This window comes from Astyanax mexicanus, chromosome 15 (genome assembly GCF_023375975.1).
Source record: "Astyanax mexicanus isolate ESR-SI-001 chromosome 15, AstMex3_surface, whole genome shotgun sequence".
NCBI lineage: Eukaryota > Metazoa > Chordata > Actinopteri > Characiformes > Acestrorhamphidae > Astyanax > Astyanax mexicanus.
In genome coordinates this window covers 27,791,121-27,817,506 of record NC_064422.1, presented here as the reverse complement: position 1 = coordinate 27,817,506, position 26,386 = coordinate 27,791,121, and the positions used below count along the sequence as shown (strand labels likewise).

At 37.5% G+C, this 26,386-nt stretch overlaps 1 protein-coding gene across 6 annotated transcripts in view; it reads right to left on the bottom strand.

Annotated features, from left to right (window-relative positions):
* Positions 1–1,956: 1,956 nt before the first annotated feature.
* The window catches only part of mprip (myosin phosphatase Rho interacting protein), a 51,222-nt gene continuing 26,792 nt past the window's right edge, over positions 1,957–26,386 (bottom strand). Inside the window, exons 10-25 of one of the 6 annotated variants that reach the window (XM_049464359.1) lie at positions 24,709–24,765; positions 22,316–22,384; positions 22,103–22,192; positions 20,907–21,016; positions 20,235–20,769; positions 19,530–19,667; positions 14,006–16,594; positions 10,169–10,316; positions 9,569–9,686; positions 8,855–9,014; positions 7,566–7,676; positions 7,383–7,469; positions 7,110–7,272; positions 6,852–6,937; positions 4,973–5,043; positions 1,957–2,916 (exon numbers count right to left, since the gene is read on the bottom strand). In XM_049464359.1, coding sequence (XP_049320316.1) covers positions 5,011–5,043; positions 6,852–6,937; positions 7,110–7,272; positions 7,383–7,469; positions 7,566–7,676; positions 8,855–9,014; positions 9,569–9,686; positions 10,169–10,316; positions 14,006–16,594; positions 19,530–19,667; positions 20,235–20,769; positions 20,907–21,016; positions 22,103–22,192; positions 22,316–22,384; positions 24,709–24,765 — 4,494 coding nt within the window. In that variant the 3' untranslated portion in view covers positions 1,957–2,916; positions 4,973–5,010. The other 5 variants (XM_049464358.1, XM_022667884.2, XM_022667885.2 and 2 more) reach the window with 5 other exon arrangements.

Below are 26,386 nucleotides of genomic sequence, written 5' to 3'. Positions count from 1 at the left end.
AATAATAATAAAAGCTAGTAATTTTAGAAATCTATAATACAATTCTGACACTTAAATCTATATATATTACCAACTTATATTTATTATTATTGCCTTGACTTTTACACACTTTTAGAATTTATTAATTTTGTTTTATACAAATACAATTTTATGTTTATTTTTTAAATTTATTTTTGTTCTTACTTTTCATTACATTTTTATTATTTAATTTGTGTCTGGTAACTTTCTTTTAACATTGTTTTGTATTATGTCTCACACTTTGAATCGCCTCTGTATGAAGGGTGCCGTAGATATAAACTTCCCCTGCCTAATTAATAAGTAATAATAATAACAATGACATTTTTTACATATATGTAAAATGACTTTTTTTCCATTAATAGCAGTTATGTATAATGTAATTCTGACAAAAATCTATATTACCTATAACTATTTAATATTGCCTTGACTCCTTTGCACACTTTTAGAACTTTTTCTCGTTCATTTAGCTTAAAAAATGTATTTTTATTCTATTTATTTTTGGTCCTACTTTTCATTATATTTTTATTCTTTTAATAATAATGTCTTGTGACCTTCTTTTAACATTGTTCTGTATTATGTCTCAAATCTCACACTTTAAATCACCTCTGTATGAAGGGAGCTATAGATCTAAACTTATGCACATTAAACAGGTCAAACTACATTAGATATATCTCACATAAGCACTGGCGCTAGTCAGAATTCATTTACAGACACATTATGTGGACTCAGTGTCGATATCTAGAATAACTAATAAAACAATAATTGTAGATATCTGTAACTGGAGGGTTTTACTAGTAGGAATGTAATTATACTCATGTTGGAGTAAACGGCCATAATGCATTTAAACGCACCTTAATTCAGTACTTATTGTACATTTGGCACAATAAGTACTGCATAAACAAATGTGTGCGGTAAAAACACCATTTCAGTGTACTATTTTTAGAGGCTGAGCCATGTTTAAACTCCATACATAGAAACTGAACTCTGAATAAAAGTTAGTTAAAGCATAGAATAATAATCTTTGACATGTATGTTGTTTAGAAATCTAAGCATTCCTGTAATAAACTACCTGGGAAAATATCATGACATTTTCTAATAATGCAGAGAAACAGTAATACTATGTACTAAGTATATAACAATAATCTTAATAGTGCAAGTCCAGCAGATTAGTACAGAAAACATTAATATGTGAACACTGTTTGCACTAATAGAAAGTGATAAGCCATTGCTGTGCCATCATACATCACTTGAAGTTCTCCCGCTGCTGTTTCTAATGCACTTTCATTATTATTCAACATATTTTCTGTTTAGTTTTTTTCCCCTAGATGATAAACTCTTCCCTTTTAAATTCTTCACCAGTTAAATCATGCAGTGATCGACAGTGTTTTACCATAAATTACAAGTGCATTGTGGGAGAATATAGTGTTCCCATTCGTTTTAAATTCACTCCTGTTTATTTCTGATCAATCAAAACAGACAAATAATAAAATGAAATTCAGAAAAAGCAGTTTCCACTGTTCCCATGTGACTAGTATTGTGATTGTATCCTGATTATATTTAAGCTACATGCATGATTGTCAAATGCATCTCCAGTTAGTCAGACTGAAATCTAATCTAATTATGCAAATTTGCTCATTATGCAGTAATTACAGCTAGTTATTTGTTTGTACAGTGGAGTTTTGGTTGTCAAATGAGTCAGACTGATTCAGTTAAACTGCTTTAACATGGCACAAATGTATTTGTGTTTAAGATCACTTTTTAATATGATTTAAGTGATTGGATTTGTTTTAAATGTGTTTACACATTTTTGAGTGAGTGTGATCCATTTCAACATGTCCATTATAATGTGGTTTATCCATATGCAGGTATAATCCTGATACCTGTAAATGGAATGCAAGTTTCAATGTGTGCAAATCTAAAAGATTAATATGCAACATACAGGGTGCAAAAATATTTATTGCTAATAAACCTGTTGTCAGTTGGTGTACATTTGTGGTATATTTACAATAATAATGTATAGAGGAATGCAAATGTTAGCAAAAAAAAAGACATTTAAATAAATACAAGGGACTGCCACTGAACAACACTACAGACATTATCAGCTTGAAGAGTGAGACAAGATGAAGGAAAAAAAATAAACAAACCAAACAAAATAAAAATAAAATCCTAAACAACCATGACCTCCCAATCAGTGGACTGACCATCATGATTACATAAGGGAACCCCTATATAAACTCATATATATTTTTACACTAACAAAAGCCCTCAAAAGTTCATTGCATTTACTGGACAATGTCTCAAAAAATGGTCCTATACTTAAACATTCAGTACTCAGCATGTACAGGTTCACTTCTGGGTATTAAGCAGTGTCAAATTTGTCCAATTTACCTTTTACCATTGGTCGAATAATACGAAACCAGAGGGAATGTGAAGACCACATCTAGCGTAATAAGGAAACCTGCAGGTATGATTGTTTCTACTCTTTATTAAGTAAGTATTATTTGAGTCATTACATATTTATTTATCCTTTGGCTATTCACACATACTAAAGAGTTAAAACAGTAGCTTACACGGTCAGTTTTAGTGTATGCATGACAGAGGCTTCATTAAAAACAAATATTTACATTAAGACATGGTAATAAAAAAAATGTCACAGTAACTGAAGTGCACAGAATGCAGACTACAGACATAAAACTCAAAATTCATACCATGTTTAATATATGCCGTGTGCAGTGACCAGTGTGTGTTTCTAAGTGATTAAATTGCGCGGCTAAAATACGGTGGGCCTCGTTATAACATGCAGCAAGTCAGGAGGACGCGTCATTGTCAGAACTCCTTAGTGTCCTTGTTGTCAAACAAGTGGAGTCTTTGCTCTGCCGTTAAGCCTTCCTTGAGACTCTGAAAAGAGAAGAGAGACAGGAGAAGGTAAAAAGGTCATTTTGGTGGAACTGTGGATGATTCAACACCGACAGGAATCTGAATAATCCAAGTAACATGCTGGCAGCAAGCATTCTCTCATGACTAGACAAGAGAAAGCTCACTTATCCGTGCACGTGTGAACTTTCACTTCCCAGTTAAAGGTTACTTCATGACATGCAATTCCTTCATCTTGGCTTCAGAAGAACTGCAGAAAGGGCAGTTCCACCCGTTTTACACTTGCATGGTTGTGTGAAACAGGAAGGGTGTGAATGGCCACTGGGATAAATAAACATGCTTTATACTAGCAGCGCAGGAACCTGCTGATTGGGACTGACTTTTCTGGATACATTTACATGACAGTCAAAAAGAATTGCTCAAATGGTTTTGTATTGATCACAGAAACATAGACATACAGACAAAAATAAAAAAAAAGAAACAAAAAAAAGAAAATCAGACAAGAGTGTCAAGATGTGTTGGCCTTCCTCTAGCTTTGTGGACTACCTCACAACTGCTTGGCCTTTATAAGTTTTAGAAAGGCAGATTATATCTGCTAAGATTGGCAATACACATACTGTGCAAGAAACTGAAAGGAAGCGAGGATTAAGTGCCAAATCTCAACCTGTGTTCTCATCTGTACTTGAGAAACAGCATCAGTCATAGCCTTTCAAGCACTCATACAAACTCCATTCAAAAGTCTGTATGTATTAGATTTCAAACATGCAGTAGAGGGTGCTGTTCCAGTTTCAGAATTACCATACAGCATTCTCCTGTGGCTCCGGACTAATGCCTCCCATGGGCTGACAGATATAGCACAATTTTAATGTTTTCTGGACAACAGCACTACATATGCTAAAACTGTGTATACGTGATTAATAAGGAGAACACTCAACATAAAATCCCGTCCTTTAAAAAAGAGCCAAATAGCTTGCTGGTAATGCAAGGAGTCATTGCAAAGCCATGGAGATTGAGAGGGAGAGAGAAAGAGAGAGAGAGAGAGAGAGAGAGAGGGAGAGGGAGAGGGAGAGGGAGAGGGGGAGGGGGAGGGGGGGGAGGGGGAGAGGGGGAGGGGGGGAGAGAGAGAGAGAGAGAGAGAGAGAGAGAGAGAAAAGCATCTTAGTTGTGGTTGGTTGGTGGATCAGCATGTCAGTCCATTTTGAAGCTTCAGAACTGTTTTCTTCCCGTGTCTGGGACGGCTGACCAAAGGTTTTGGATGCTATAGATACAGGTATATAAATTAGGGGTGGGCAGTATTTGCTGCATTATATTATTTTATGCTATATTATTTATTTTGCCACATTATGATTATTGTTATACTATTATAATATTCCTGAAACAAATTAATTATTTTAGTTTTCCTATATTCGTATATCGTTATCACAAAAATACCCTGAAATATTGTGATATTATTTTAGAGCCATATCACCCACCCCTAATAATAATTTACTTTTGCTGTAATTCACAAGAAAAAAACAAACAAAAACAAAACAGTCTATCCCACATGCAGACCTGAGCAGTTCTTTTTGACAGCTAGTGTATCTGTGCCAGGTATGTACAATTAAAGCTGAAACTACATTTTGCATGATGGTTCTTCAGGCTTAAGCAGGTCCTTCCGATTAACAAATTTACCATTGACCTTCTGATTTACAAATGCCATGTTGTTTTGAAGTGTAAATAATTGAAATAGCCCATTTGGAACAGTAAAAAAGTGCACAACATATCATTTATAACATTTCATAATTACATTAACATTTTCCATATACTGTGTGAGTAGGGAGTGAGAATGGAGGTGACTGCAGATGTGAGGGGATGACATCATTAGCTCTTCTCAGTGCACATGGTGGAACGGTGTAAAGAACATAACGCATGCACAGACCCCCCCAAAACACCCATAACCACCACAGTGATAGTGACTGCCTGCCTATTACTTCATTAAGCCATTATTAAGCCTTATCTGCTATCTTTGAGGTTCCCAGTGTCCTCAGTAAAAGATGGAGTCTTCTGTAGTTCTCTGTCTGTCTATTTCCAAGCAATTCACCTAAAATTAGCAGTCAGTAGGTCTTCACCTTTAAGTCTTTAGCTGTCCCAGGGCATGTCACGATTCACAGACTGAGGGGAAATGGGGAAAACAAACACACACACAAACAAACAGCCACATCACTGTGTTAGAGGAGGGAATATGTAAGGACACACCTCACCATTACTTACCAGGCTTTCTCCTGTAAGAAGTAATACAGAAAAAGCTGAAGCAACATATAGCTTCCATACTTTAAACATCACTAAAAGGGAATATTTCAGAAGTGCTACAAAAATGTATTAAACTTTTAAAGGAATTTAAGAGAGTGGTAAACTAAATGTCACAATACACTATAACATAATAAAAGCCCCTGGGAACCTACATTAAAGTCTTTTGTCTAATTATTTTAATCTGGCTCCTCAGGGCCCACAGTGTAAATGTACAAAGAATGTGTGATGAATATCTTCCCAAAGTACAACACATATCTGCTGTATTTCGCCAGTACTGTTCTTTTCACCATTTCTAGAATGGTGGTCCTAATTAATGAATTTAAGGCTGGGCGATATGGACACAATTTATCAGAAAATATGTTTCTTAACCTTCAGATATTAGTATGAACAATATAAAAAAGACACAAAAAAACCTGCAATAGATGTCAAGAAAGAATGTCCATACCCTTGAAAACTGAGTTTGCCAATTCAAGTAATGTGTTCTGTAATGAGTATCATTAAGTGACAGTAAATAATGTTTATTAAAAGACATAGTATCATTCTGCTGGACTTCTCCGCCGCCTTTGACGCAGTCAATCATGATTTTCTCAAACATGGGCATCTCAGACAATGCTGCTTCATGGTTCAAATCATATCTCACTAGGCGCTCATTCAAGGTGTCGTGGCTAGGATGTAGCGGCCCTTAGCCCACTCACTATCCACTGAGGTTCCCCAGGGCTCAGTACTGAGACTCCTTCACTTTTCCATCTACACCACCCCTCTAGGTCAGGTTATCTGCTCACATGGCTTCTTCTACCATTGCTTTCCTGACTACACCCAGCTCTATCTGTCATTCTTGTTTATTGACCCGATCTCTGCACAGATATCACAGTGCCTCTCGCTCCTCTAGTAAATGTCGTCTCACTTTGCCAAACATTCACACAAAGCAATCAAGACTATTCTCATACAGAGTTCCCCAATGGTGGAACAAACTACCCTCCACTACTAGAGCAGGAGAATCTCTCACTCCCTTTAAGAAACAAATAAAGCCAGAGCTTTTCAAAAAGCACTTGTTCTTCTAACACCCCAAATAATCTAACTACTTCTAGTCTAATTTCCTGCCCCTCTCGGTTCCTCCTTAATATATTGATATTACATTATTGTCCAGCTCTAGTCAGATTTACATCAGCATATTCTGGCCAATCACAATGCTTACATGCCTCTGCCCTCTCTTTGAGTCTAAGTAACTTGGAAAGCTTAAGTATAAAAACTAAGAATCTACAACTAAACAGGGAGAGTACAACTGCCTATCAAAGAAAAACGGAAAAAATATGCAGCTTCTATAAATGTTCTATATTGATAGAGGCCTATTAATCAAGCATATTCATTAGAATATTAAGAACACAACCGGAATGTACTCGAATGTAGGTCTAATAATTGCAATTCGTTGATTTTGGGGGAACTTAATGCCTTCGGTAACACCCAAGTTTAGTGTTATACAACAAATTTCTCTATAAAATGTGTTCCCAGTGGCTTTAATCGGACAGGTAAGCTGTGCTGAGGTTGACTATGTTTGTTCAATTCCACTACACTTGTTTTTTATAAATCACAAAAATATGCGGAAGACAAAACAGGCTACAGACTTCAACCAGAATTCAGTTTCAGAATTCAATGTAGGTCCAGGCACATACCTTTGACCTCATGGCACGCTCCGAGCGTTTCGCAGCCACTGCAGCCATCTTCAGGATATCTGGATTGCTCTTTGATTTCATGATATCTGAAATCAAAGTACACAAAGTCAGTGATATGAATGATGAACTAAACTCATATAGATCACACATAAAACAGTACTCCAAATTAAAAATCCCTCTAATCCCAAGATTAAATGCTGTCACTGTGATTGGTTTCATGGCTTCAACACCAGACAGGATCAGGATCTGAGATCATACCATAACCTCCTCGCTGCACCTCCTCTGGTGAAGGCTCTCCCAGGGCTTCGTGGGCCAGCTGGAGCTGATCTCGCAGCCGCCCCAGGTCCCGCTCAGCTTTGGCCTTCACAATGCTCAGCTCTGTGTAGATGTCCTTATACTTATCTGTTGCATATTTCTTATCCTAAAACACCAAAAGCAAATCAGTTTCAGGTTCCCAGTGCGGTCAGTACATTCAAATATATTCAATAAATTTGCTTGATGAATTAGAAAAACACAAAAACAAGCTCATACTCTTTGGGCGGTTTGTAGCTCGTCTTTTAATGAGTTGATCTCCTGCTTCAGATACTGCACTTCTGACTCCTTCACCCTCAGCATTACCTAGAAATAAGCAAACAGCCACATCAGTAAAGAGCCTGGAATGTACAGAAGAAGAATTTTACATAAAAGGGTGTTTTAAAAAACAGGAACACCGACCTCCAGTTCATACAGTTCTTTTCCTTGAATGACTGTTCCAGCTTCTCCTCCATCCTCACTGGCCATTGATCTCATTTTTGTTATCTCAGCAGCCAGACGATTATTCAGCTCCTTTCAACATGAAGCCAAACACATTGATATTGGACTCACATGTTATAAGCATAAGCACACAGGGGCAAAGGCCACATTTTTACCTGAAATTTAATGCAATCATTTCTAAAATAAAAAAAAAAAACCTGTGTGTTAATTTCTTTATATAGCTCGTACAATTAGATCTTCTGGGTTAAAAATATTCTTAAAAGAAAAAAGACACAAACAACTACTAATACATCTATTCTACACTAATCAAAATTATTACTGTTATCACAATGATTACTAATATCAGTAACTAGTTTTATTACTAGTACTACTCTTAACACTAAATACTATTAACACAATTTGACACAATTCGCAGACCAATCAGAGCTGCTGGAGAGGTGCGAGTCAGGCTACGGCATACATTGACGCAGAAGTTTAAACTAGCCTTTAATGGAATCATCACAAATACACCTACTACCACTAATTAGTATGATCACAATTATTTCTAATATTAAAACTAATTAGTACAAATTCAATATGTAAAATCCAACACAGAAAAATGAAAAAGACGGCCATAAAGGAAGCCACTGTGCTTGTTTAGGTGTTTTAAACAAGGATGGTCAAACTGACAATGAGCTACTTTATTATATTACATGATCATATGCTTTCTTTAAGTACATCATGGGAAGGGTTTCACTCTATGTTGTTTCAGCTTCGCCAGGATGTAATGAATATTACTAATATTAGTGAGCATGTTATTAAGATCATTCCATTTTGTATTACTGATTTGTGGTAAAATCTGGTAGAAAATTCCTGTATTTTCTTAATAGCACAACATATCAATTTAACAAAACATATAAGAAGCAAGTATTACACTTAAGTTGACATTATCATATAATTCCTATTTCTTTATATTATTTTATTTAATCTTTTGAGATGTCCATTTTGTGCTGCCATGAACACAGGCATTGTTAATAGTCACATTTAGACACATTTAGACTAAATACGGAAAACAGCAGCATAAATTGTAAAGAAACCTGTAGACATTAAATTCATTAAATTCAAGTTATTTTATAAACTATTTGTTATTTTCTCCTGTTCCATTTCAAATAATCTATATTTTTAAATCTTTAAATAAATCACTGTATATTTTTGCTTTTCACTGTTGCCATACACTCCACTCTTCAACTGCAATCAGTGCTCTTACTCACCTGGTTGTGCGCATTAAGCTCTTGATTCTCTCGTTGGCACTGGCGCAGGGCCTGCCTCTCTGCCTCTAGTGCCTGTGCCAGGTGAGCATTTTCCAGGCACTTCTGTGAGTACTGCTCTGACAGCACTTCAATCTCCCTCTGGAATGACAGCAGCTCCTCCCTACCAAACACACATGCCAGGAAACAGTGACTTCACTCATCGCTGCATTTATGTTGCTGCCCAACAACAAACGCTGAACTGAACGTGTCTAGACAGAAGCTGTGCCAATGTATGGTTTGTGGGCAGATTATTATTATTACTATTATTACCATGCCAATAAACCAAACAACATCCGAATGAAAATGCTGGGTAATACCAGTTTTGGCAAGTTCATCAAGCCCTTAACCTCACTGCTCTAGAATGCTCTTGGCAACCAAGCCAAGTCACACAATCAGGCTCTGGTCAAATCACCCTAAACACTTCAAACAAGTCAATTACTTTAGTTTATAAAAGGAAGCCGTGCGTATTTGCCAGTATCATCTCATTACAGGCAATAATCCTGTTATTACCCAAACTGATGCACAGTGTTTGATGAGGAACGTGAAGCTGGGCTGAATTACAACGTGTGTACTGTTTCAAAAACAGAGAACCTGGTGTCTATTACTTATTTATACAGATAATGACAAATCAGCATGACATCTGCTTACTTAATGTGGTAAAAGTGGAATACTTACTCATGTTGTCTGCGAATCTCTTCAATGTCTGCATTTTCAGTATTGCTATTTGCCTTCCGCGCTTTGTCCAACTCTTTTTCCAGCTCATTTCGATGTGCGTTCTTCATTGCTTCAATAGCTAGAAAATAAAATAGTACAGAAATATTCAAAATACATCTATGGAAAAATCAAGAGACCACTAACAAATGACTAGTTTCTTTGATTTTACCAAATTGAAAACCTCTGGAATGTAATCAAGAAGAAGGTGGATGATCACAAGCCATCAAACCGAACTGAACTGTTTAGATTTTTGCACCAGGAGTGCAAAAGAAGTTATCCAAAAGCAGTGTGTAAGACTGGTGGAGGAGAACATGCCAAGATGCATGAAAACTGTGATTAAAAACCAGGGTTATTCCACCAAATATTGATTTCTGAACTCTGTTGTTCGTAGTTTATTGAATAAAACAAAAATATAAATAGCAAAATCAAAGAAACTGATCCAGAAAGTGAAGTGGTCTCTTATTTTTTTGCCAGACCTGTACATACAGAAACACTGATTCTTTTTTTTAGTTTTTATGTGTTGGTCACAACACTGATGCACCAGACTTTTTCAAAACTCACCAGCAATGGTGGCCGCTGTCTCCTCTGCTAAAAGCCTCTCCTTCTCCTCGTGCAGGTTCTCCAGTTCCCGCTGGTGTTTTCTCTGCAGCTCGTCTATCACCTTTTGATGGGACTCCTCCATGGCAGCAAAGCCTCGCTCACATGTGGCCTGTAGGTACAATAAGGAGGCAGGCAACAGGGGGCGCCGTTTAGTGCACGATTTAGCAGAAGGCCCGGACTAGAATGCTGTCGTTTCACAAAGACAACAGTTACACAGACGCACACATACACAGACAGACATTAGCACTGCAGAGAGGTTTCCACACAAAGCTAAAAATTAAGGGTCTACACTGAACACAGACAGCACATAAAAGCCAAAGAAAAAGAGAGAGAGAGAGAGAGAGAGAGGGAAGTTTTGCTAAGGAAGGTTTTTGAAGCTCTTCCTAAACTGGTGCAATCTTATTTTCCACAGCCTTAATGTTTCCTTTCCCCCCTCATTTTTACCGAAACACTGCTCATTAGTTGTTCCACAGGCTAATTATACTTTGGGAAGCGTTTTTAATTAGCCGTCTTTATTATATCCTTATTGGAACGAGGGCCAAGCCTTAAAAAAATAGCAACAGCTCCAAACTCCAAAGTGTTGGTAATGTGTTGGTAATGCTCATTTGAAGCTTAGTGCATAGGATCAACTGTTTACTAATAATGACAAGACATTTATAGAAGGAGATTGTTTTTCTAATCTTTTATCAGCAGTTTCAAAGCAAAATATTCACCACGTTTTTATAACTACAGCGCGAGTTTCCGCAAGAGGGAATTTGAATAGCCTTCCTCCTGCGTCTGAACAAACCCACTTCCTCTGCCGACTGAATAGCCTCTAATCTTGGTCCTCGCTCGTCGAAACTGTCCAACTCTCTGTGGGCCTGATCAGATGAGCATGCAGGGCGGTTGTTTTCATAGGGCTAAGTCCCAGAGACGGGGCTCTGTCTCATGAACCTCTGCTTTAAAAGAAGCCATCTCCCACGGTGAACAGAGCAGCTTCCTGTCCAGGCCACACTGTTCTTTGTTTACTCATCAGAATCTCTTAGTGGGAAAGCCTAATTTCCTCAATTGTTTGGGAAAAAAAAATGATACTACCACTGGGTGATAATAAATATACAAACAAAAGGCTGCTTTAGGGTTAATATTCAGGTTTAATATATAACTATTTAGAGGCTTAAAAGTTTGCACTGCACTGAAGAATACGAGTATAATATTAAACAAAAAGGTCATACATTATATATTGTTTTTAAACTGCCGAAATATATAGAAAAAGCTATTTCTTTTGCTTACTGATATGTCAGTTACACACTTTTAAAAAAAGTGCTAGAGGAGGTCTTTAAGTGACACCATAGAAGAATCTGTTTTGGTATTGGTTGTAGGGTCAGTGGTGGCTGTGGAGCAATTAAGACTTATTGAGTAGAGAGTTGTGGGCTCAGTATTGTGTGTGTGTGTGTGTGTGTGTGTGTGTGTGTGTGTGTGTGTGTGTGTGTGTGTGTGATAAACACGCAAATGATAGTTCTGGACGGGAATAAAATCGCAGAGGACCCCACATAAAATACAAAATTACCCCAGAACAACCTGAGAAACTAATTCTGTCCGGATAGGGCTTAAGAGATGCAAAAGACTGTGTGAAGAATAAACATTTAAAAAAATAAATGCAAAGGTATTTTACTAATTTAAAAAAAACAATCAATATTTTTCTATGGCATCACTCAAAGCCAACAAAAGCCAACAGTGTCTCAACAAACACATTGGCAGATCAAAAATTATGTTTCTATTAATATTTTTTGCAATTTTAATTATATATGAACCTGAAGCATCTGCCCTGACCATTGCATCTTAATACAGGATTAAACCGGACTTGAATCTGTAGTTAAGAGGGTATGAATCAGGATTGAGAGTAGAATCGCGCTTCACTGCCTGATTCTTTGACTTAACGAAGAAGCAAGTTTAATTGGAAGGCTGCATTCCTCAATTATATAATTAAGTCCTTAGTGATTTACAGAGTGTTTACTGGTCATTTTCACACAAAACAGATGGACACAGTCACAGACACTGTGAGAAGCAGAAGATATGCTGCCTGACTGACAAATATATTAACACAAAGATACTAAAGAATATGACACGCCGGCGTGTTTGTTAACCCTAGACAGTTCAAATGTATAAAGAAGATAAAGAACTAATTGTATGACACTAATAAATAATGAAGTAAATACTAATGCTTCATGTCAGCTCCACTCCTGACACTTATCACCACACTAAAAATGGACCTTTGTGCTCAGTTAGGTATATGCTAGAGTGCCAAAAATACAACAGAATAAAAAATTGCTACCTTATAAGAGATATATTTGTACAATGGATTTATATTAAGGATCATTTATACTACCTCAATTGTATGAAAATGAATGTCTATAATTAATTATCAAATATTGTATCCAACAATGCCCACATACTTTAATCTTTTAAACTGGCATGGACGTTAAACAAAACATCTACTAGAGTTAAAAGTTTGACAACAAAAATCATGGTGACAGTGGTGGTCGTGCTAATGTGCTAATGTAGTTACTACAGCCAAAAAAAAAAAAAAAAAAAAAAAAAAAGACGTGAGGCAGTGCAGTAAATGTCCTTGAAAATAGTGTAAAAATGTTGAATTTCTTTGATTGCCCCCCATGTGTTTATATAGCAGTATTTAATGTTGAGCATAAATAAGCCTTTTACTTCCAATTTGTAATTAATTTGTGTGTAATATATTTATTTGGATCACAAAAGAATCTAAGAAAGGTTTAAAATTATACACACTAACAGAGCCAGGTCTAGCCAAGTACTTACACTGTTTAAATAATAGCGTCTACAATCAGCTTAAGAAAGTATCCATTTCCAAAATCAAATGTTCTCTCTGACTTCAACTAAAACTTCTAAATGAGTCTTTGAAGTCAAGTGCATCTTTGAAAGCCACCAGGCCATCCACATTTTTGTTTTATTATAGTTCTCAGCACACCTGAGCCAGGCAATCAGCATTCCATTGCCCCTGTTTGCCTGGCTTGTGTGTGTTGGGAGCTGGAACAGAACAGAAACATGTGATCTAGTGATTCTAAGACACAGGACTTGTGTTGAACAAACAACTGCTCCTTATTTTCTTGATTCTTTCAGCCTCGTAAACTGAAGTTGGTATATAAGACTGTAGTTTATAGTTTTAATACAAAAAAACATTCATTGATTATTAATCTACAGTTGCAAGGAAAGATGTTAAATAAGGTGTAAGTAAGAAAATAAATAAATGCACCATATCAAAGTCAATCAGGTCCCCAGCACAGAGCCTCACTTAAAGCTAAAACAATTTACAGAGCATGCTTAACTCATTAAAGCTCAAAGCAAACAAAATACTTTATTTTATTGCTTTAAAAAAAACGTGTTGCTTTCTATTTACACAGTTTTAAATGTGCTTCAAAAGGGCTGAACTGAGTGACTTTGAGAACTGTTGCACAACAACTGCTCAGGAGTTAGGAGTCTGCCATGAAGCATGCTGTGTTATTTCTGAGGAACTCATTTATCCCCCTCCTCTTCAGGAGGCACTGCGAGACTACGCACTATCTAAGCGCTATCAAAATGGGTTCCTCGACACATAGCCAACACCAAAAGCTACAAGCATGCCGAAGGTTAACGACCATGCAAGGCTGAATATGAGTTATATAGGTGAAGCAGAAAAGGATGGCAGAATTAGTAAGTGAAAAGGATGGGGAAAGGGTCAAGTCTTAAGTTGCCACAAGGAGATACAAGCCATCACGGATGGAGAACAACAAGGACAAGGAACACCTTGACCTTTAGGTTTTCCAGGTCTTTCGCGTATTTCAGACGAAGTAATGCAGCCTCCCCGTCGCGATCTTGACGTTTCATCTCTTCGGTCATGAGAGACACTTGTGCCACTAGCTTTTGGATCTGTTGCTTGATGGAAGCTGGATCAGGTTTGCCTTCTTCTGCAAGGTCAGCTCCATAATGGCCCAATGCATCGTGAAGCTCAGTTAGCTCCTGGTTGAAACGTTCTACCAAGACATTCCGCTCAGTTTCGTGCTTCTCCTTCAGATTCTCCATGCAGACGGTCAGAGAGTCGATCTCTTTCACATTCTCCTCTGACCTCAGTCTTAGGGTTTCTCCAGCTTTGGCTACTTCTTGACGTAGATTAACTGCTTCTTTCTCATAGACCTCCCTCAACTCTCTAAGCTCCTTCTTATGTTTAGCTACCGTGTCTTGCAACTGAATTGCCTTGTCCAGAGAATCAATTGGTTCCCCCTCAATCTGGATGTGGGTCACTGGCTGTAAGTCGTCACTGATAGGATTCTGGTGGTCTAACAATTGCTCAAGCTTTAATTTCAGCTCCATGTTTTGCTCTTTTAACTGAAAACAATTAGCACAGTCAGCTTTGCTTGCATCCAGGACTGACTGTAATTCAATCTTCTGTTGATGTTTCTGACGTATTAGAAGATAATTGCAAGTTACATCTAACACAGCATCACGAATGCACTGAATCCACTGTCCTTGTTGAGATGCAAAGATAGGAGTAAAAGAAGCTGAAGGCAAGGACTGGATGAGGAGGTCATTCCCAGGTTCATAACTGCTCAAAGCAATCTGATTCAACAGGGCTACCTTACTTTGCACTGCTTCAGTAAGTTCTTTCATAATGACACCACTAAGCATACCGTCATCTGTCATTTTTCCTTGATCACCTATCAAATTTCCATGCTCAGCACTTCCCGCATTTAAAGGTTCTCCAATCTTTTGTTCCGTAAACAGCTTCATCTTGGAAAACTGGATTTTATTTTCCGCTAACATACGCTCTACAACATCTTTTATAACAAAATCTCCTTCACCAGTTTGACTACTCTCAATACCATCTAAAACTCTACTTAAAAGATCACGTTCAAACAATACCTTCACCATGCCGGCCCAACTCCTTCCCACACCTTCCTCCTCAACACCAACGCTGGACAGATTTTCCTGATTTTCCTCACTGGCCTTCATCAACATGCCCAACACTTGGTAAAGTGCATCAGACCTTCTCTTAAACCCTTCCAACACTTCCTGAATCATCTCTTCTTTGGCCTGCATTAACTCCTGGCACTCACTATTTCCTCTACATTCTTTATCGGACTCCACCTCCACACTAACTTTCTCTTGCAACATTCGAATCTCCTCTTTAGCCTCTATCAGCATTTGATTAAAAGTTCTTTCAGATTCTTGGCTTTTCAGTTGAAGCTCTTCATTCAGTGCCTGAAGGTCTCTACAAGTCTGATCAGCAGAATGAATCAACATTTCCTTTTCAGAAAGCTTGGACTCCATGACCTTGATGTGTTGCCTGAGCTGCTCCTTCTCCAGCAGTGTTTCATTCTGCTCATTCTCAGACACTTGAAAGCCGAGGCCTTTCAGAGTAGCTTCCTTGAGCTGTAATCGTTTTTCTGTCTCTTTTAAACTGTGGCTCATGACCTCCATCTTAACTAGAGCTTCTTGAAGCTGCTTTGACTTGTCGCTGAGTTCTTGTTCATAAAAGTTCTTCAAGGCTGTAACGTCTAAGTCCTCCTTCTCCAACATGTCCTGGTTTTCTCTACCCTTCTGATAAGGGTGCCCACTGTGGAGTCTTTGAAGCTCTGCTTTCAGCCTGTCTATTTCCCTATCTGCCTCTCTCATTTGGTTGACAATTTCCTGATACCGTTGGTTCAGCGCTTCATTTTCACTTGTTAGTATTTCAACCCTCTGAGACAGACCTCGGTTGGTCATTTGAGTAGATTCATCTCTCTGACAAGGAGACGTGCAAGGATTTCTGAGACCCTCTTGTCTCTGGACCCTCCCCAGCATGTCCTCCATGGTGATAAGACGAGCTTCATAATTACGAATGCTGTCCCCAGCCTTTGCCAAACTCTTCCGCACGGTCTCGTTCTCTATTTCCTGCTGGTTTTTAAGACACTCCAAAAGTTCATGACACTTTGTAATGTCGCCTGACCTATCTAGTTCATTCTTTTCTAGAGGAAAATCAGACAGTACTGAATCACTGTGAGAGAACAGCAGCCTTATCACCTCCTTAACTGACAAAGGCTTACTAACATCTATCAAATCCTCAAGCTCTCTGATCTTTCCCTCATCATCCAGAAGCACAAGAGTGACTGCTTTTTTAATAGGTGCAGAAGAAAGTGTCTCTGAGGTGGAGGTTTTTGTGGTGTCAGAAAAGTGAGGTTCCGTGGTGGACAGGTGTGAAAGAGAAAGGCCAAGCTGTGCCTGCATGTTGCGCTTTTTCAGTTCTTGCAGCTGGAGAAGCTCTTTGGTTTCCTGGTACTTCTTTGTTAAGCTCTGAGCTTGTGAACTAACCAGTTCTGGCCTCTTCATCTGGGGCTTTGTCTCAAGACTCAAAGGTGACTCCAGCTTGGAAAAGGGGACCAGACAGTTGGTTAACATTCAGCAGAGGTGATTAAGGATCATTTCATTTGTAGATTACATCAACACTTTCTTTCAGGATTCAAAGTAAACTCATATTTAATTACAAAAATGTCTTTGTCCAGCCGTTAAGGTTAAAGCGAGAATGGACACATCCAGCTTCAGTCATTAAATGATGCATATTAGAGTGCTGGAAAAAGAGGCTTAATGGCCATGGTTAGTAAAATCACAGTGCATGCACATTAAATGGTTAAGAGTTACTTCATGAAGTAAGTAATGCAAAATTAGTTCTAGTGGTTTAATCTGAAACAGACTGCATAGCATTACCGCAAGCATGTAGTACTGAACTTTCCATGTGTTGTAGGAAAACAATATTTGTGCCAGCTACAGAACAAACAACTTAAACAACTGAATTTTATAGACTAGGTTGCAGGGATGTCTGGTTCCAGGCCCAAAGTCTGATCAGTGTTGTTAAATATAAAGTGTCTGTCAGGTATCCCATTGTACATTTGTATTTTCACAGACAATACAGTAAGCAAGATAGTAAAAGAAAAATTAAATACTAAGCTACAAATTACTTTAAAACGCCAGCTTCATTTTATTTATTTAGAAATTTCTCCCGTTGTTCTTCCAAAATTCTGGCCAATTGTCCAACCGGTTCAGCTGCTAGCCATCTGTCTATCCCCCATCAAAAGTGATGCCTCAACACCAGGAGGGTGAAGACTAGCACATGCCTCCTCTGATACATGTGAAGTCAGCGACTACCTCTATTTGAACTGCTGCTGATGCAGCATTACCGAGAAGCATCACAGCGACTCTGCTCCGATACATCAGCTCACAGGCGCCTTGTGCTGATAGACATCACCCTTTGTGATGTGGGGAAAGAACGCCATCCTTCACCCAGAGAGAGCAAGGCCAATTGTGGCCAGTTGTGCTCTCTCAGGGCTCTGGCAGATAATGGCAAGCTGCCTGACCAATATTTGAACCAGCAATCTACCGATCTGCCATAGTGGCAGCGCCTTAGTTCACTGGACCATTCACACCCCTATTTTTAGTATTTTATTAAGTTTTTTTTTTTTTTTTTTTAACGTTTCATGTAATTTAAAACACTTTAAACTAATCTTTGCCTGAATTGGGACAGCCCTGTTGATTATAGCAAGACCATGTCTGGTTACATACCCTGTATACAAATATCAAACTGTAAACTAGTGAAACTAAAAAAACATGTCCATGAGCAAAATTAAATATCAAAAATACTGCATTACTGTCTGTCTAGTGACTGCTGGAATATCACCATTCACAGCCAGAAAAAAAAATCTAAAACTAAAGCAGTTTCCTATTGATTAAAACCAAAGATTTAAATTTAACCACATGTAATCCAAATTACTTCTGATGTCTTAATTAAATTCAATTTTACTTGCAACCAATATGTTTACTGCAACAAAAAAAACCCTTTAAAACTGAAAGACAAACAAACACAAACACACACCTCCATAAACTGATGCATGCATTTTCAATCCACAATACTGTATATGTTTAACTGTTCAGAAACTACACAGATAAATTATTATTCAAAACAATAATATCATGCATGCTTTTACATATTTCTGAAGGTAAATCTGCCTCAAATCACCATATTCCAGAGAAAAAAAGGTTCTGCCGACCATTTCAGATCTATTTAATACATTAGGGAAAAAATATAGTTATGCCCCAGGAGGAAGAAAAACTTTAGGCTTGAGTGTTCATGAGTTCCTTGGATGAAGTAAGAAATTTAATATAACATTTAATGGCTAGAGCATATTGATGAATGATTACCATTTAATGTCTTACTAGTTTTTAACATTTTCTTGCTCTGGACAAATGTTACTCTCCCATCTTTTAAACTTTTACTGCTTACAACTAGGATTTTGTCTCAAAGATCAAGGTCAAAAACAAATAAGCAAAACATTACAGCAGTGTCAAATACGTTACAAAGTAATATTATGATTAAAAAACTTAAACTAAACAAAGAATTTTAATCTTCTAAATTAGTTGGCAAACTAACCATATTCTCCTATACATAAAAAAACAAAAACAAACAACCCCTCAGATTTTTTATTGAAGCAATAATATATCTTAAGTATCTGATATCTTTTTTTTCCAGAGCATTTGTTTAAATAAATTTGATTGATCACTAAGAATCTAAACTATGTAACTAATGAAAAATCAAGCCTACAGTCCTTAACACCATCTTGGACACAGTTACATTATTTCCTGAAAGTATTAAGCATATCTAAGGTGGTCAAGCAGGTCTTTGGTGATTTTATTGAATTGACCCTCGACAAGTTTTCATAATTAAGCACATTTGTGACATTTTACAACACAGAACAATTTAGATCAATCAGTGCTCTTTATTTTTAAGAGAATGTTGGAAATGAAGGAAGAGAGAAACTCAGCTCTCCTTAAAGTGTATGTTCATTTTTTATTTACTGGCTTATTATATTATTCATTACTTTGACAAAAATCATAAATATGTAAACCAAACTGCAAACTGCAAAACTCTTTGGGAAATCAGTAAATGAATGTATCTGGAGGATACATCGAAGGCCAAGACATAAAGGTAATGTTTTGAGGTAATGTAATGGATAATGTAGCATGCAATATTAAACTGTCATTACTTCTAAACCAACAAGAAAAGGTAAAGAGGCAAAAGCATAAAGAGAAAATGAATCTGTTCATTTACATGCAAGAAACTTTGAACATGCAAAGGCACATTTTGGCAGCTTTGTATCTGCGATGGTAAAGATGAAAGTTTGTTTATATTCTCAAACTGAGACATGCAAAGTCTGTTTAATGGAAATAATGGCACTCAACCACTGTATAAAAATATGAATATCTATAAAAATCACAAAAAGCCTGTGATATAAAATGAATTTGGGCTTACCGGTGAGATGTACCCAGCACGGATCTGATGCTCCCGTTCTAGAGCAGCTTTGAGCTGATCCTCTAATTCCAACTTGTGGTGGTTTGAATCAGCCAGATGCTGGTAGCAAGTTTCTAATTCAGATTTTAGATCTTCTACCTGTAAATCCAGAAAATGCACAAGACATGAGATATTAATAATGTCTGGACTACAGTTAGAATTGGGTCAGTCTGCCTGCAAACTTAAATAATATAATATAATCAGATTTATAGGTGCCAAAAGGCATCTTAGGAGTAATGATATATAATAACCACTTCATATTCCATAAAAAAATTATTATGCAACACTAATTTTTCAGTATTTGTATTAGTTAAAAATCTCATTAACTCATTAAAAAATTGTATGCTAAAGACCTGCTACAGAATTGTGGTGTATTTTCTGAAATTTTGAAGAATCCCTTTCAGGTTCTAGGAGTGTAGTGGTGAAAATCTTTAGGCACCTCATAATTCCAACGGATTCTGATTTAGAAAGATGAAAAGAAGAATAAATAATGTTTTAAACTGTATTTGGTGCAGAACATAGAAATATTTTGGCAAGGGATACAAACACTAGTGTAATTGGACCTGTGATGGCTTCACATATATGTACAACCGCATTATTGTAAATTATTTTTAAGCAAATAAGAGTGTTATTTTTTTCTCTATTTTAAATGAAACACCAACACACCCCCTTTTTGTAGTTCTCTAGTAGCTTTTCAAGTTCAGCGGAATCTCTGTTCTGTAGTGATGTGGCCAGAGGAACCCTCCTCTCCTCCCTGATGGGAGTCTTCTCCACCTGCTGCCAGCGCTGCTCAATCTCATCCTCCACTTTCTGCTGCCGCTCCGGGGATGGCGGACACACAACGCCCACGCTCTCAAAGTCCATCTTGCTATTGTCAGTAGTGGGTTCGAAAGACGAGCTCCCCGTCACACTCTCATACCTCCTCCGCCTCTCCTCCCTCCTCTTATTGCGCTCTGGGTCAGCCAGCTGAGCCTGAAGAGCGTCCACCTCCTGAACTCTCTGCTGGGCCAGGGCCTGAGCTATGGGGCGGAACTCGGCCCAGTCAAAAGTTTTAGATCGGCCCTCGCGCCGTCTCTCTCGTGCACGACTCTTCTTGGGCTCTCGCTCTACAGAGGAGGTCTCGGAGGAGGGAGAGTCCTGAGTGATGTCGGGCCGGACAAGACTCTCAAAAGGGCCACAGGGAGCATGGTCATCAGTCAGGCTGTACAACATAGACATATGTAGGTTAATTTGATTTGAAGATTGACTGCTCTGTTCAGTTACAGTTCATTTATAAATAAACAATTAAAAAAAGACAAATATAACTTGAACATCCACACAGCAGCAAAAATTACTCACCTAGCAACATCTGGGGCAGTGGAGGGGCGCACGTTTTTCATGACAGCCTGAATCCAGTTGCGTCGTATTCCTGCTGTCATGGCAGAGAGGGTGTGCACTCCCTCCTGGGTCTGATGAGAAAGGACAACATAAGAATAGAGTATGCCGAGCATTTCTGATTAATATCAAATTGGTGGCCTACTTATGAAACCACTGGAAACATTTAAAAATGGCATTTTCCATGGATTCTTACAATTTCAAACCAAATCAATTTATATTTAAAGAAACATGTAATATCTTATTTAGAAATTCAATTATTGTAATAATAATTCTCTTTATACTGCAGCAGAGCCCATCAGTGTATGTATTAAAAACAAACAAAAAAAAAGGCTGTATTTTTGTAACTTCCTCAACAAGCAACATCAATGCTTCTGTAAAAGTCTTCTGTAGTGATTTATCCTGTCTTAACTATTTTTTGTAAATTATAATTAACTCACTGATTAAGGGAACAGGAACAAACTACAGAGCTGTATATCAGCTCAGGAAGTATTAACACATTTATAGAAACACAAAAAGAGCACTTGGATGAGGGCATCTAAAAAAAAAAAAAAAAAAGTCAGCACAAAGGCACAAGCATAAACAGGGTCCCTATTTGTTGTTTGTCCATTAACTGATTTTGTTTCCCTGATGAAGACAACACTTTTATTTTGTATAAAAAAATGCAACAGACACCAGCACCACAATTGTAAAATGGACATAAGACTTTCTACTGATTATAAAATCTATGCCTTATTTTGTTAGTATCTAGCATCTATTAGTACCAAAAAATATATCTTTTTTTATTGAAAAGCATTACAATGCAACTCTCAATGCAACTTTGTTTGGAACTGGACCTTTCCAAATTCTAGTTAAATACACCTAGTACCTTATACTGCTTATATAACTTAACTAAGGAGACTAAACCTGACTCTGGAAGTCTAGCTATTATTGAGAGTCATCACGCTCCCTTCCTTACAGGTGTTTAAGTCAAACTGTAGCTATATTGGTTAGCTTCTGCAACTAACTGAATAACTCTCTTTTGAATCTTTTGTACCTTTCTTTTTTTATTTTAATATTTGAAAAACACTCAAGAAACTCTGTTTGTTAAACTAGGGTTCTAAATGTTTTTACTTATTTTTTTTAATAAACCGGTCTTAAAGAAAGCCTGATATACTTACATGAATCTGGAAGCCATAGTTTCGCTGGGCTTGATACTCCGTTACATTATAACATGTACTGAGGTCAATTTCCCCATCCAGGTCAGAAGCCTGTTCACAAAAACAATGTATTCAAAGTTTCATGAATGAACAACGAGGAAGACAAAAAGTACATACAATATCAAAGCACAAACATACCAGGCAGTTGAGCCTGAATAGAAAATAAAACATTACCTCCTCAGCAATTGAATCCTTGTAGTATCGCAGACTGTGGTCCGTCAGTACAAACCAATACTTCTTCCACTGAAAATGACCAGACAGAGAGAAAAAAAAAAGAGTCAACATCAACAAGACATCCTGTCGCTGATTAAATGGATGCTGCTGGCTAGGAGTACTGCTGGTATCTGAGGTCTGCATGTGCTTTTTAAGACACATAGTCTGCTTTTAAAGATCATAAAAACCATAACCTTTTAACTTTCCCCCATTGAAGCATGGCTATCAAAGTCTAACGGTGCCCTTTCAAAGCTCTGTTTAGCCTTTTGAGAGCGACGTCAGCAAACATGTGAGCACGCAACTTTGAAGAACCTCACCACAGAGAAAGGTGAAGATTTTTCATAACGAGAAATGAAAGCCGTCAAATCCTTGTCAGTGCACATATTAAACAGGAAAGGCTCAGCCTTGCACTAGCACTGGATGAATGGACACAAGGGCAATGGCTGTTTCACAGGTTTGGCAAGAGCTGAAAGCAGCTGCTGCAGATGTTCAACCTTTTGATGTAGCAGGCCTCTGGTCCAACCTCATGAGCTGGAACATGGTCAACTCATAAGCATTAGATTATTTTAAATACATACTATTTATTTGTTTGAAAGAACATAATAAAGATCAAAGAAATGAGAGAGCAAAAGAAAGAACAAATTGTTCTATTGTAAAATAACTATTCAGGTACTTAAGCTGTACATGGTTTGCTTGTAAGACTGATTAAATGCCGTTTTAAAACATTTTTCAGGCTTGCAACACATTGCAAAAAAAATCTAGGCAGAATACTTTATTAATCCCAGGAAAATGCACAAATTGAAGCACACCAGTGTAGAGAAACGGCAAAGATAACAGTAAATAAAATCTAATAATAATATACAATATGTACATAAGTAAAGAACTATACAATAAAATACAAATCTGATAAAAACTACAGAAACTACAGAGAAATACTATGTGTAATGTGTATTGTTAAAAGAGCAAGTAAGATGAAGTATCAGTCCACTGTAAACAGTATAGCAGATAAAGTATCTGTGGATTGTAAACATTCAGTGAGGTCCATGAATAACATGTTTGAGTGAATAAGAGCTACATGCAGTGGATATTTTTTCAGGGAGGGCTGTGCATTTTTTTCCTACAAGATATATACAAAACCACATGCTGCACACATTATAAAGTCATTGCTGCAAGGTTGATCAGGAAAAAACATGGACATTTTCTGATTAGGAGTTGCAATAATCTTTTTACGTGCAGAGGCTGTTTCGTTACATGTTTTCTCGCCTTCTTACTTTTCTGAGCTCCGTCATTTCCCTTACTACCTAAGGCTATGTTCGCATTACCAAGCTGAAGTGACTCAAGTCAGATTATTTGCTTAATGTAGCTCAGATCAGATTTTTTTTTGTGAACTTGCCAAATCCCGAGTTTTTAAATCAGATTGGGTCCTAAATCGGATACGTTTCTGATCCATGGACATGTGTCATGAATGTGAATATCAAATCAGAAGTGATCCGTCTTTTTGCTTTTATGCATGTGCTACGTGCATTTCCCTTGTACCCACACATCTCTTGGTGCAGCTGTGCAGCTATAGCTACAAAAAAACAGCAAAAGCAAACCGCCTGGTCTTTTTCTCCTCCTTGACCTGAGCATGAACTTCAGACCAGCTGTTTACTCTCCACTCCAGCAAAAGATACTCCACATATGAGCTGCTAACGCATCTATTTCACCTTTATAAAGCTACGAGTCGTCTCTCAAATATGACGTTTTTTGTGTTGGTGAAGAAGGTGATATTCCTACAAGTATCAATGTGCGCATGTGAGGCATTTCAGGGACAGATTTGTTCACATTACTCACAGATACAGTTCACTTACATACTTACCGTCAAGCAAAAAAAATCAGATTCGAGCCATGTGGCTTGTAATGTAAACGTAACCTAGTAGTCTTCAGGTGTGATTGCTGAGCCGAACGAGACTCTGTGCTGATTGCGTGGACTAGTGTTGGAGGATGGTTTATAACCACGTTGTCCAGCTTTGATTTGTTTTGATGCTTTTTGTTGGTATGTAATTTCCTGTACCTTTAGCTTGAACCTTCTATAGTGTGATACTGTGAGAGTGTAGCCTATACTTTTTTTGGTGGTTTGTTTATGCTATGATTTTCTTTTCTTTTGTTTCTTATGGTTAAGTTAGTTTATATTATTTTGGGCTGAGATCATCCCTGAAGCCTTTGCTTCCACATTGAAAAAAACACCAGAGACTAGTATGTTTGTGTCTGTGATTGACCTGGTGGGTCAAGGTTTGGGAAGGTTGAGAAGTAACCTTTTTTATGTTGCGGGAATAAAAAATCTTTTTATACAAGGCATGGAGTGGTGGCTTTACCTGTCCTTGCTCGTCAAGTTTCACCATCCAGCCTTTCTTGAAGTTTAGCAAATCTGGCTGCAAAGCAGAAAGGAGACAAATTATCACACACATGAACACCACCACAATGAGGAGTCATTCAGGCAGAGAGATCACACAGTATTACATGCAGAATGAGCTGAACACTGGCACTCTGCAGGTTTTATCAACAGTTTACTTACTGAAGTAGACACCTGAACAAGAATCTTCAGGAACAATCTCCACAAGGAGCTTTCCACAAGCTCAGACATTTCAACAAGACAACCCTGACCAACCTTACCAGCTCTCTTTACCTCGATTCATTGTTATCTATCATTTTATCAATTATGTGACTCTGAGTCACTTGAGTTACTCTTGAAGATTGTGAACAGCTCCAAAGTCAAAAGATCTCTACCAGATTAAAGAGAAAAGGGGAGATAATAAAAACACACAAACACACACCACATGCTTCTAATTCTCAGCATCTTTTCTCCGCAGCATGTTTGCTGGTTGTGAATAAACCTTCAGGTGATCCACACAGTGGACATGAAACTCAAAACAGGCATTTGTGCACTGTGCCCGGAAAACACAGGGTGTCGAGAGTTTAGACAGTCTGAGAACAGACAGACACACACACATACAGACAGACAGACACCACCAAAGCATTTGAAACACCACTTATATGCACTTATATTAAACAAACATACACCCATATCCACTCTCGACTAAGAACACTCAGACAGAGCGAAGGAGAGAAGACATGAAGGCGAACAGAAGGGATTGGAATGTGTGGCTGAATGCAGGGAGGATGTAGAGATGACCTGGGCAGGAGAAGGGAGTATGCTACACCCAGCAGCACACACGGGAGGATTAGGACGTCCGTGTTCTCACAACAACAAAAAAGATGCCACAAAGAAACAAGATGGCGACCAGGATTAGTCTCAGTATAGAAACCAGTGAAATTTCTACTAGAAAGTAGGGATGCATTAAAAGGAATATTTTTTGTCAGAAACGAACAAAATAAAATTTATCCAAAGATTTAAAGCTTTTTATTTTTATTTTTTTACATTGCCTAAATGCATTTTTTGTTTTGTTTTCAAACGATTACAAAACTGCAATTCAAAAATATTTATTCAACATTCACATCAATATCCCAACACACAAACCCCAATACATTTACCTCAGCAGTGCTATCCTAAAGATTAGTTTATTTTAGTAGTGCTGTTCTGTCATACATTTAGCTAACTCGCTAGCTAGATCGCTTAAAAGTACAATTTTAGTAATACGTTTACTCTAGCAGTGCTATTCTAATCATACATTTATCTCAACAGTGCTAATCAAGTCACATGTGAGGGAAATTTACACAGAGAAAGGCTCTGTAAGATAAGCATGATTAATGATGCTAAAGGCTTAGCATACAATCAGTTGAAAAAAATGAAAAAAAAAAACACTGAAATAAGACTTAGTTTAGTTTAATTTAGTAATTTGTCAATATACATTTTTTTTTGTCATTTTCGATTGCCAAACATTTGTTGCATTCCAAACAGAAAAGCACTGCACAAAACATTCCAGCCTAATCAATAACTGAAACAGCATAGTCTGATTTTAACAAAATGAACTACTGTAAGCTTGTAGCTTATATAAACACCTAAACAATTAACAAAAACTTATATGATGCAAC